At 43.5% G+C, this 13318-nt stretch overlaps 1 protein-coding gene across 12 annotated transcripts in view; it reads left to right on the top strand.

Moving 5' to 3' along the window:
• PCGF3 (polycomb group ring finger 3) overlaps positions 1-13318 on the top strand; it is a 110802-nt gene that overhangs the window by 90280 nt on the left and 7204 nt on the right. For all 12 annotated transcript variants that reach the window (XM_043546306.1, XM_043546301.1, XM_043546308.1 and 9 more), the window contains 4 exons: positions 787-897; positions 3325-3413; positions 9955-10092; positions 12535-12615. In XM_043546306.1, the coding sequence (XP_043402241.1) occupies positions 787-897; positions 3325-3413; positions 9955-10092; positions 12535-12615 (419 nt within the window). The remainder of the gene's footprint in view (positions 1-786; positions 898-3324; positions 3414-9954; positions 10093-12534; positions 12616-13318) is intronic.

Here is a 13318-nt window from a genome sequence, read left to right as displayed (position 1 = left end):
TCTACGTTTATTCAGTCATTTCATTGCTGCTTTCCCAAGTTGTCAAAAGTGAAACATTTAATGCAGAGAAAATGTTTGGTTTCAGCATAATTTTCTTCCTTTTGTACTTTAGGCCTTTGCTAACAGGTAACTTCTAATTTGTGTGCTTCTTCTCATAACAGTAATAGTTTGACGATATTGGGTGTCTTGAGCTGAAGGAATATTCTGTACCAACTACTGGACCATTCTCATTTTTTTTCAGTAGTGTTTTACTACCTGTTTAGGTGGAAAATTTTCACTGAAACTAAGTTGTCATGTCAAGAGGACATTCTCTCACTTTTTTAAATATGCAAGTTTAAGTAAAGAGACTATATATAAATGAAATTCTTTAAGGCTAAAAATTAGAAGTAGGGAGAAAAAAGGAAATTCAGAATCTCTTACATGTGTAACTAAACAGGCATGTATCATGTACTTCAACTGAGAGATTTGTAGAAGGATACATGGAAAAATATGGAGTAGCTTTAAAATCCATATGATCTGAAATCACAGAAATGATGTAATAGCAGCCTGGGAAGATGAGGTGGTTATTCTACAGCTGAATGACAAGATATGTGGTGTAACTTGATAAAATGGCAATTAAGAAAAGCAGAGAGGCAGCCAAAAGTGAAGGGATAGTGTTGTTCACGCTCCGATAAGTGCCTCTTCTTGCTGGGAAGTTTCTTCTATGAGGAAGTGGGAGGGGTTTGAAACAATTTTATAAATGTTACATTGACACTTATTAATGAAACTGTTTAAATTTTTAAACAGCGGAAATGAGAAAGCAGAGAGAATTCTATCATAAACTAGGCATGGAAGTACCAGGGGACATCAAAGGGGAGACCTGCTCTGCTAAGCAACATTTAGATTCGCATCGGAATGGTAATTTATTTTTGTTTGCTGTCTTTGGAAAAATGCCATTATGCTAATAAGATTATTCTAAACACCAATCATAATTATAGAAATTGTTATGTAGTATTGTACATTCTGAATGTGACTGCATTAAACATCTAATGGTGTTAAGTTGTACTACTCCTGGAGAAATTCTGCATCACTATGCACACACAGAATTCATGTCCCCCACGGATTTCTTTGCTTCCCCTCAGAAAAATGACTTTCTGACAGGGGAAGCAAAGGGAAGTTGCAAGAGCGGTCACGCACCTCTCCCTAGCAGCTCAGGCACATAGTTTCATGCACCTGGAGCAGCTGGCGGAGAGGCAAATCACTATGGTGGCTCCTACCCTGCACTGGGATCAGCTGCTAGACCAACCCCCAGAAACCTCCCCTGGCTGCAGGAAGCTCAGCATCCTCCCTTGCTTCCTGCCCTCATCACGCCTCAGCTGCAGGGAAGGGGTCACTGTATGGGGAGCTGCTCCCCTGTCCGCCCAACCCCCTGCATCTGGACCCCCCCATACTCGGACCCCTCCTGCCAAGCCTCATCCCAGAATCTGCCCCCCACACCCCTCCATACCTGAATCCTACCCTGCTGAACCTCAGCCCCTACATCTGGAGACCCCCTTGCACCCAGACGCCCTGTCTCCAGACCTCCACCTCTGCGCCCAAACCACCCCCTGCACCTGGACCACCCCAATGAGCTCCCTCATACCCAGATCCCCCACCCCACTGAGTCCTAGCTAGCTGCATCTGGACCCCCAAGCCCCACTCCCCCAGCACCTAGCCCCCCACCCTCCCGCTGAGCCCCTCATACTCAGACCCTCCCCTGCGGAGTCCTATTGCCCCTGCACCTGAAACCCCAGAACAAGCCTCTGTGCATCCAGATTACCTCCGCACCTGGATCCCTCACTGAGCTGTCTGCACCCAGATTGTCCCACACAGAACCCTCTCACTCCACACCTGGATCCCCACACACTGAGCCCCTCCACACTTGGTACCTGCCTGGTTGAGCCTGCCTACCCCACACCTGGTGCATTTGGCATGGAGGGGCAGGGCCCCGCAGTGTTTCTGGGGCAGGCTCAGCCCTTGCGCTACGTAAAGTTGGGTGCAGCCTCAGCACCAAGTCAGTATCCTGGGATGGGGGAGGGAGGCTGCAGGGTGATCTCCCACCTCTGTGTAGCCAGTGGCCTGTGTTCCTCGCTGCCATGCTGGAACCTCCACATTTATTCCTTGATAAATAAAACTTGCAGAATTTTTAATTTTTTGGCGCAGAATTCCCTCAGGAGTACTATATGCTCACCTCCTAGGGTGTGGTGAGTCCGCTTTGCATCACACTACCTCTACTCTGAAACCATCTTAACTGGCCATAGGAAGACCACCCCAGCATGGGAGATCTTTTGGAATAGTGCTGGTGTAGGGGCTCCTACACTACCATGATACTGGCTGCTAGCAAAGTTGGCCATGATGAGGGTTATGATCTGCTGATACCCAGTTGCCACCATGGACCCGTGGGGCTGTTGACAGTCGCTTAAAGTAGCAAGCCCAAGATTTCGTGGAGAGCAAAGATCACATTCCTGAGCTGTCATTTCCCCTCTTGCTATATCCAGGGATTTGGACCATAATTTTGTTTGTCGGTAGAGATTGATTGTGCATGCATAATTCAACCCCCCGCCCCCTCCCAAATTTCCCATTAAATATAGTTTTAGTGACCAAAAAAAAAAAGTATCACACAACAGTTTTCAGAGTTTACTTAAAATTTGAGTGAACAGCACATCAATGCATAAAGCTAGGGATATCACACTCTAATACTAGGAAATATGAGCAGTTAGGGCTGGAATTATATTTTACTAATAAATGTAATACCGTAAGGCTTCCTTTTGAGAGGAAAAGGAATAGAAATTACTGTGTATATAATACTTAGCAGAGTTGACATTTCTTTGGCAACCTGAAGTTTTTGAACTTCCTGACTTTTGAATACAATCTTGGGACAGTAATGGTGCATTGATAATCTTTTTTTTAAGGAGAAAATTATTTTTGGACATGGTGACTGTCGAGCTTGTAAGTCCTTCAAAGCAACAAATGCGTTCTTCCTTAGCTCTGCATTTATGTCCTGCTTTAAAGCTCAGTGTCAGTCTTTCCATTGTCCTCAGTGGGTTTTGGATTAGGGCTCTTGAAACATAGGTGCACTGCCTGTGAATCTACACCTAGCTAAGTATGCATCCAGAAAATCCCAAAGATGGTTAAGCTCCTTTTTAACTTTTATAAAATGAGCTCACCCCCAGTCTGACGCATTCAGAAACTTATAAAACCCCATTTGCTTTGTCTTGAGTTTATTTTTGTTACTATCGATTGAGATTACCTATAGTTTAACGTCTTTTAATTTCATGATTATAATGCTTTCCTTTTTTATTTAAGGTGAAACTAAAGCTGATGAGAGTTCAAACAAAGAAACATCAGAAGAAAAACAGGAAGAAGATAATGACTATCACAGAAGTGATGAACAGGTAGAATATCTTTCAGGCAACTTTTACTTAGTTTTAGGTTGCCATTTAACTTTATTTTCATTATGTGCTATGAAGGACGAATAATCTTTTATATCCATACTTTCATCAGTTGATGGAAGCAAGGTACTGTTTTTCCATGCTTTTTAGTAGAATGTATAAAGTTGAACCAAGTGCCTTTATGTGGAGGGAAGGGGTGGCGTTTGTTTTTCAAGAAAATCTCATTAAGGATCAGTGGCCATTATAATTGTGATTGATTGTCCTCTAGCCTGAAGTGAATTAAAAAATGTGCCTCAAAACTGGTATGTGAGGTCTGTGGCTGAGAAAATTACTCTCTAAAAATGCAAAGTAATTTAAATCTAGAACTTTATCTAACACCTTAAAAGATATTTAATACAGATGATGATTTTTTTTTGCTACTTTGTAGCAAAAACAGCAAGGAAGGAAGAGAACTAATGGCATCTTTTTATACTCCAGATCAGGACCAAAATAGCTGTCATAGGACCAGCTCCATAGCCCCTTACCTAGGCAAAGCAATTGATTGCCTAGCCTGCTGTTTGGATGAGAGCCAGATGGCTGAGGCAAAATCCATAGAAGTTGGAGTTGTGATGTTGATTGGGAAAAAACAGGAAAAAATGGCAGAGATACCACCTCTGCTGAGGGTGTTCAGTTGCCGTTTGTGGGGCAGGTGTGCATTTTATCAGTCTGTCTGGACTGTCATCTGCTAGTAAAGTAGGTCAGTTTTTTCACCTTTTCGTATGGCCAGGAGATTGTATTTGTTAACCGCACTACAGCTTAAACCACTCTTCGGTTAAAAAAAAGTGAAGAATAAACTAACTCATCTGTTATGGAATCCATCCATTCCCCCTCCCTCCCCTGTCCCCCCAATATAGCATAGGAAACCATGCTTTTAAATCTACACTGGTTTCCCATCCCCCAAGTACTGGCTACAATTGAAGGTGTTGGCCTTTTACCTATAAAGGCATAAATGGCCTGGGACCTACTTTTCTGAAAGATGACCTCTCTCCCTGTGCCATCCTGCCACATTGCGATCAGTGGGGATGCCACCCAGATACAGGGCCGCTGGCAAAGCATTTTCTGAAGGCTCCTTTAGGTTTGGGATACTCGCTCCCTGTCTGAAGCTGCTCTCATTAATCCACTTCGTGGCACACTGCAAGTCCCATTTGTGTTTTCCCAAGCTATGAAGGGTTGGAAGGATGCTAGTAGGAGCTGATTATACACCTTTTCCATGTCTACCCCTGCTGGGTGGGGATTTAAGTGCTTTTTACTGGGCAAAGTGGGAGTCCATAAAGTCCAAAGTGGGAGCAGTCTGTAACTATACTTTTATCATGTGGCCAGGAGCGTTCCGAGCAAAGGATCTCCACACTTCCAGTGCTTGCATGCGTGTGGGTGTGTAAACAAGAGATGCTAGTTGGTTAGTCTAATTTTAAGGTTATTAACACATTAAACAGGAGCTTCAGAATAGAATGTCAGGAGCTGCTGAGCTTGCTTTGACTTGCTGCAAGTTCCGGAGACAGGCCTGGGGAGGCAAAAGAAAGCAAAAAGGGAGGGGTTGCCTGTTCGTCAGTTCTCCTGTGCAAAGCCCAGTGAGGAGATGGAGAGTTACCCTCTCCTGCATACCTAAAGTTTGGAGGTTGCAAGAGGGCTTTGTGGGAGAATTTTAGGGGGATTTTCCCCTTCCTAATACAGTGGCTCAGGATTGTGTGAGGGGACACTGTACCTCTTGTGACCCACAGCCAACTCCCCTGCAAGCCTTAGGAGATTCATGTAGGGCTCAACGCCGTGAACCTCGGTAAGCTTTGCCAGCCCCCGGTGAGCATTAATAACTTCATGCAGGAATATGTGGCGCCTAAGGGTCATTTGTAGGGCCCTACCAAATTCATGGTCCATTTTGGTCAATTTCATGGTCGTAGGATTTTAAAAATAGTAAATTTCATGTTTTCAGCTATTTAAATCTGAAATTTCAAGGTGTTGTAATTTTAGGAGTCCTGTCCCAAAAAGGAGGAAGGGGTGTGTGTGTGTGTGTGTGGAGGGGGGGTGGGGTTGTGTGGGAGTGTGTCTTTGTGGTACTGCTACTCTTACCCAACAGCAACGCTGCCTTCAGAGCTGGGCAACTGGAGAGCGGTGGCTGCTGGCCGGGAGCCCGGCTCTGAAGGCAGAGCTGCCGTCAGCAGCAGCACAGAAGTAAGGGAGGCACGGTATGGTGTTGCCACCCATACTTCTGCGCTGCTGCTGGCGGGGCGCTGCCTTCAGAACTGGGAACCTGGCCAACAGCCGTCACTCTCCGGCCACCCAGCTCTGAAGGCGGTGCAGAAATAAGGGTGGCAATACTGCGATTTCTTCCCCCTCCACCCCCCCCAATAACCCTGTGATCCTTCTTGCAACTCCCTTTTGGGACCCCCAATTTGAGAAACGCTGATCTCCCCTGTGAAATCTGTATAGTATAGGGTAAAAGCACACAAGACCAGATTTCATGGCGGGAGACCAGATTCCATGGTCTGTGATGCATTTTTCATGGCCGTGAATTTGGTAAGGCCCTACTCATTTGGGATGGGGACCCTGATGAGGTGCCTAAGGTGGTGGGGTTTGGTGACAAACCACTAAGATTTTGGGGGGGCTGATGGCACTTTGCTAAGTGGGGCTCTGTTGCCATGCACCACCTATGGCAAAACCTTCTCTGCTCCTGGAAGTCATGAAGATTGCCCTCTGTTCTGCTTTTCATGCTTCCCACAGTGCAGTGTTCTTCACAGTCTTAGGTTAGGATTAGTTAAAAATTAAACGGTAATATAAAAGTACCTTGTTACGGTTGAGTACCTGTTAGTAAGGCTATGATTTTGGGACAGCTGTCAGTGTTCATGGTAATTGTAAATTTGAATAAAGTTAGTCAACCCGTCCTTCCCTTCCAAATATTGCAATCTGGCCCACGTGGTTGCAGGACCACTCAGGTTTGGTGTTTCCACCCCGTGTGGATGGTGACAGGGTGCCCGGACCAAAAAACTCGGCTTAGCCTTGTGGGAGAGGAGCTGCCACTGGGGGGAGTGTGGAGAGAGCTTGCTGTCCAAGCCACCTCACATCCCCATGGGTCATCTGCTTTCCCCCATTTCTGTGACATAAGCCTTTTTTCCCGCACCTCTGTCATGACCTTTATTAAAATTTCCATGAAAAAATCATAGCCTAGCCTATCAGTAATTTGAGTAAAAATCTTTTGGTGTTTTACTAGCTTCTTTCTGAAAAATTTTTACCTGTTTTCTTGTAACACCTTTAAATCTCAGACAAAATAACTTTCAAGTTGATGATCCTTTTTAAAACATGCATATAATCTGAATGTATGTTAACATGGCCTTTAAAATTATGTAAAGATGACACTCTAAACAGTCATTGAAAAAGTGAAGGTGGTTTTCACACTGTACATACCACACAGACTATGCTGACAGCTTGTGCCACACACTCTCAAAGAAACTGCGGAACCACGTGATCAACATCCTCTACAGCAAACAGGGAAAGATTAAGAATGAGCTCTCAAAACTGGATATTCTCATCAAAAACCAACCTTCCACACACACTTCCTCATGGCTGGACTTTACAAAAACTAGACAAGCCATTTACAACACACACTTTGCTTCTCTACAAAAGAAAAAGGACACTAAACTATCTAAACTACTACATGCCACAAGGGGCCACAACAGTGGTTCCCTTAACCCACCCAGCAATATTGTTAATCTATCCAACTATACTCTTAGCCCAGCAGAAGCAGCTGTCCTGTCTCGGGGCCTCTCCTTCTGCCCCTCCACCCCCACAAACATGATACAGTTGTGTGGTGACCTAGAATCCTATTTTCGACCTCTGAACAACACACCTCTGAACAACATACTAACCCAAAGAGACCTTCCTACCAAGACTACAAAAAGAAGGATTCTGGGTGGACTCCTCCTGAAGGTCGAAACAACAGACTGGACTTCTATATAGAGTGCTTCTGTCGACGTGCACGGGCTGAAATTGTGGAAAAGCAGCATCACTTGCCCCATAACCTCAGTCGTGCAGAAAACAATGCCATCCACAGCCTCGGAAACAGCTCTGACATCATAATCAAAAAGGTTGACAAAGGAGGTGCTGTCGTTCATATTCCGACCTATTCATGTTGACAAGAGGCTGCTAGGCAGCTCTCCAACACCACTTTCTACAAGTCATTACCCTCTGATCCCACTGAGGGTTACCAAAAGAAACTACATCATTTGCTCAAGAAACTCCCTGAAAAAGCACAAGAACAAATCCGCACAGACACACCCCTGGAACCCCGACCTGGGGTATTCTGTCTGCTACCCAAGATCCATAAAACCTGGAAATCCTGGATGCCCCATCATCTCAGGCATTGGCACCCTGACAGCAGGATTGTCTGGCTATGTAGACTCCCTCCTCAGGCCCTATGCTACCAGCACTCCTAGCTATCTTTGCGATACCACTGACTTCCTGAGGAAACTACGATGCATTGGTGATCTTCCTGAAAACGCCATCCTGGCCACTATGGATGTAGAAGCCCTATACACCAACATTCCACACAAAGATGGACTACAAGCCGTCAGGAACAGTATCCCTGATAATGTCACGGCAAACCTGGTGGCTGAACTTTGTGACTTTGTCCTCACTCATAACTATTTCACATTTGGGGACAATGTATACCTTCAAATCAGTGGCACTCTTATGGGTACCCGCATGGCCCCACAGTATACCAACATTTTTATGGCTGACTTAGAACAACGCTTCCTCAACTCTCGTCCCCTAATGCCCCTACTCTACTTGCGCTACATTGATGACATCTTCATCATCTGGACCCATGGAAAAGAAGCCCCTGAGGAATTCCACCATGATTTCAACAATTTCCATTGCACCATCAACCTCAGCCTGGACCAGTCCACACAAGAGATCACTTCCAGGACACTACGGTGCTAATAAGCGATGGTCACATAAACCCCACCCTATACCGGAAACCTACTGACCACTATTCCTACCTACATGCCTCCAGCTTTCATCCAGACCACACCACATGATCCATTGTCTACAGCCAAGCTGTACGATACAACCGCATTTGCTCCAACCCCTCAGACAGAGACAAACACCTACAAGATCTCTATCAAGCATTCTTACAACTACAATACCCACCTGCAGAAGTGAAGAAACAGATTGACAGAGCCAGAAGAGTACCCAGAAGTCACCTACTACAGGACAGGCCCAACAAAGAAAATAACAGAACGCCACTAGCCATCACCTTCAGCCCTCAACTAAAACCTCTCCAACGCATCATCAAGGATCTACAGCCTATCCTGAAGGACAACGACCCATCACTCTCACAGATCTTGGGAGACAGGCCAGTCCTTGCTTACAGACAGCCCCCCAACCTGAAGCAAATACTCACCAGCAACCACGCAACAGAACCACTAACCCAGGAATCTATCCTTGCAACAAAGCCCGTTGCCAACTGTGTCCACATATCTGTTCAGGGGACACCATCATAGGGCCTAATCACATCAGCCACACTATCAGAGGCTCGTTCACTTGCACATCTACCAATGTGATATATGCCATCATGTGCCAGCAATGCCCCTCTGCCATGTACATTGGTCAAACTGGACAGTCTCTATGTAAAAGAATAAATGGACACAAATCAGATGTCAAGAATTAGAACATTCAAAAACCAGTTGGAGAACACTTCAATCTCTTTGGTCACTCGATTACAGACCTAAAAGTCGCAATATTACAACAAAAAAAAACTTCAAAACCAGACTCCAACAAGAGACTGCTGAATTGTAATTAATTTGCAAAGTGGACACAATTAACTTAGGCTGGGATGGGTCATTACACAAAGTAAAACTATTTCCCAATGTTTATTTCCTGCCCCCCCCCCCCCCCCCTCAGAGTTCTTGTCAACTACTGGAAATGGCCCACCTTGATTATCACTACAAAAGGTTCTCCCCACCCCCTTTCCCCCCCTGCTGGTAATAGCTCACCTTAAGTGATCGCTCTCATTACAGTGTGTATGGTAACACCCATTGTTTCATGTTCTCTGTGTATATAAATCTCCCCACTGTATTTTCCACTGAATGCATCCGATGAAGTGAGCTGTAGCTCACGAAAGCTTACGCTCAAATAAATTTGTTAGTCTCTAAGGTGCTACAAGTACTCCTTTTCTTTTTATTGTACACTTGTTAGTGTTTACACCTTTGGTTTGTGGTTTGACCTTGACTACTCCTGAGTTAGTCAGAATGACCTCTAAAATGAACAGGTTAGCGGCTGCCAACTTCTGTCCAGACATTTAAGAGGTAAATGAAGTGTAACTGTAAGCTCACAAGTTATAGACAACTCGTTTGCTTTAAGTAAGGTGACGGTGAACATTTGACTTCAAAGGTGCTTAACTTTTAAGTTTTGACCTTATTTTGTTAAACCAATGAAGGCTGCCTATAGAATGCATAATCAGGATTGCAGGAAATCCTATTAACCAACTCAGGACTATGTTTGCTTTTCCCTAAAGGTGAGCATCTGCTTGGAATGCAATAGCAGCAAATTGCGTGGATTGAAACGAAAATGGATCCGCTGCTCAGCACAAGCAACAGTCTTACATCTGAAGAAGTTCATTGCCAAAAAACTTAATCTTTCTTCTTTTAATGAGGTAATATTTTAACATAAGAGAAAATCGCACTGTAAATAAAAAGCTTGTAGCAAGTGTATGAAGCTCATTTTTTAAAAGCAAAGCTTTTCCTTGTAATCTTGTTCTTAGAGAGAACTGAACAAACCACTTTAAGGTAAAATGTGATTATTGTAGTAGGACTAAAATAGCTTTTTCATCTGAGCTGGATCAAGGCAAATCTGTAGCCTTTTTATAAAAATATAAAGGCAAAATATGAATGTTAAAGCACTTACCTCCTTCCTTCCCCAACTTAATCCCCTTGGGTTTCAGCCCTTGTTGGTACTTGGGCTAGTAATATAAGCCACATGGCTTGTCTAATACTTTAACACCTTTTTCCACATCCAGTTTTAAATCATTGTCATTAAGGTAAGCTTTGGCATAGGCTTCCACTAGTGTTAATGTTTATATGATCATGTGTGTAAGTGAAAATGGAGAATTTCACCCCAGTGCATAAGGCCAGTGCCAGGCCTATCCACCACTGAAGTCTTTTTTAAGCCATATAGCTTAAGTGGTCCATAGCCGTTGCGTTGCTCTTATGCACAAGGATGAATTTCACCCAAAGTATAGGGTCAGCATGTATCCAACATAAACTGGGGGGACTGCTGGTCATGCGCCTACGTTTCCTTGCAGGTTGATCATGCTTCCAAAGTGGAAAAACTAGGAGACTGTGGGTCACTGGGAAGCCATTTGGTGGGGGGGAAAGAGAGGTGAATGAAGAAGTAGGAAGAAAAAGGGGGTCGTCATCTTCCCTCTGATCTCCTCCATTTCAGATTGTAAAACTAGGGCACATTATTATGAAGGGCAGCAGCCATATAAACAGTCCCATCCTCTCCTCGCACAACCTAGTACTTACTCTACCATGTCCTAGCCCAAAGAACATACCACCAGTTCATTCATGGCCTCATTCCCAATTGAGTGTTGCCTTGGTATTCAGCCCTGCCAACTCCTTGTCTGTTTCCCAGCTCAGAACCTCCTTCCTGCTCAGAAATACCCCTGTCCCCACTTATGCACACCTCTCTCCTCTTCCTACCTAACCTCTCCACAGCTCTGAAACATCCTCTCCCATGCTCAGAATACAACCTACAAAAACAGCCAGCCTTTCAGACTCTGAACCCTTCCCCTTCCTACCTGACCACAGCCACTGTCACCTGGCTCAGAAGTCACCCACTCCTTGCACCCCCCAGTGTGTAATCTATCTACCTACCTCTATTCAAAATTATTGTGAAGGCTACTTTTACTTAAAATAGAAATTGTCAACTGAAACAGCTTCACTTGTTCATGTATATAACAAGAGAAGACCACCTGTACTCTTGTTACGATCACCAATTAAAAAACTTATTTGGGTAGTGTGAAGGAAGGAACATGCTTAATTTTATTGGCTCTTAATTGTATTTATAAGTGGTCTTTTCCCCTGTGTGGTCGCATGGAGTTCTCACAAAGGGAAGTTGCATTCCTGTACCAAGTGAAGAATAGACTTAAGGACTGAAGTAATTGCACACTTAAATTATCACAGAGACTCTTACTAGTTCTTACACCTTTTTACTAAGATGTTAGTTTTCAAATCTGCAAAAAGGTACTGTAGCCAATGTTAATTTATATAAAACGTAGTCCCTGTGTGGAAGAGACCAACCATTAAAAATACAGCTTCCAACCCTGGTTGTCATCTGCCATATGATGCCTAGAGAGACAAGGCGGGTGAGGGAATATCTTTTATTGGACCAACTTCTGTTGGTGAGGGAGACAAGCTTTTGACCTCACACAGAGCTCTTCTTCAGGTCTGGGAAATGTATTTAGCTGTGTCACTCTGAGTACAATGTGGAACAGATTGTTTAGCGTGAGTAGTTAACACACATTTCAAGGGTCCATTCAAGGTGAAAGCCACTTCAAGGTAAAAGCTCATCTCTCTCACCAACAGAAGTTGGTTCAATAAAAGATATTCCCTCACCCACCTTGTCTTTCTAATGTCCTAGGACCAACAACATTGCATACATATGATGCTAAACAGTTTTCATAGCATGTCAAACAGGATAAGCTGTCTTCACATGAGACTTGGAAGGAAGTAAAGTTTGTACAGGTTTTTTAAGTCCCGATGATGGTTTGGAGTTAGGGGAAGGTGTCAATATCACATAAAGAGTCAGTGGATCAAAAAGTTAGGGTCTACATTAAGAAACATTCCCATGGTGGACTTTCATGGGTTGAGGATGTCTTTCAACATCCAGAAATCAGAGAACAGACCTAGGTGCTCTCTCCATTAGGACTGAAAGTTTTATTTCACACAGTGTGGGAAGCATTAGGATTTTTCCATTGTCTTCAGTTGATTTTGGACATGTTTAACATGACTTTTATCCATCTGCATTGTCTTGTCACAGAAGTGTGTTCTATGTGTCTCTTAATGAATTTAAGTCTCTCTCCCTTTTCAATCAGCTGGATATATTATGCAATGAAGAAATTCTTGGCAAGGACCATACGCTCAAATTTGTAGTTGTCACTAGATGGAGATTTAAGGTACGACACAACTGCTTTTTCATAAATTCACTCATATTTAGAATGAAAATTAAGTCATTAACCTGGTTATAGAACAGAGTTCATAAAGTATCTATCGTACACAGTTTTATACCTGCAGTAACTTTAAAACTGGCTAAAAAATTGGTTAAAAGTCCATCCTGGTTTAGGGGCAAAGTGAGGGCAACAGCTCGAAATAAAGAACAATATATAACAACTGGGGAAAAAGGGGGAAGTAGATAGCTATCAATATAAATTAGAAATTATGAAGTGTAGAAAATTGGAGAGGGAAAACTAAAGACAACAGGAAAAAAATCCATGGCTGGCGAGGCTAAGGACAGTAGGTTTTTCAGATAAATCAGGAAAAAGAGAAATTCTAACAGTGGTATAGGCTCTTTACTATATGGAGATGGTGCAAATGTTAATAATGCAGAAAAGGTAAAAGCGATCAATGTATAGTTCTGTATTTGGAAAGAAGCAAGATGATATACTTGTGTTACGTGACGATGATGAACTACTTTTCGGTCCATTGGGAATTGAGGGCATTAAGGATGCTAGGGATGATGATGATAATAATTAGCTCTTATATAGTACTTTTTATCAGTAGATCTCAGTGTTTTACAAAGCAGATAAGAAACATTGTCCCCATTTTACAGATGGGAAAACTGAGGCACATGGAAATGAAGTGACTTACCAAAGGTCATCC

Source organism: Chelonia mydas, chromosome 5, assembly GCF_015237465.2.
Source record: "Chelonia mydas isolate rCheMyd1 chromosome 5, rCheMyd1.pri.v2, whole genome shotgun sequence".
Lineage (NCBI taxonomy): Eukaryota > Metazoa > Chordata > Testudines > Cheloniidae > Chelonia > Chelonia mydas.
This window is presented reverse-complemented; position numbering and strand designations above follow the sequence as displayed.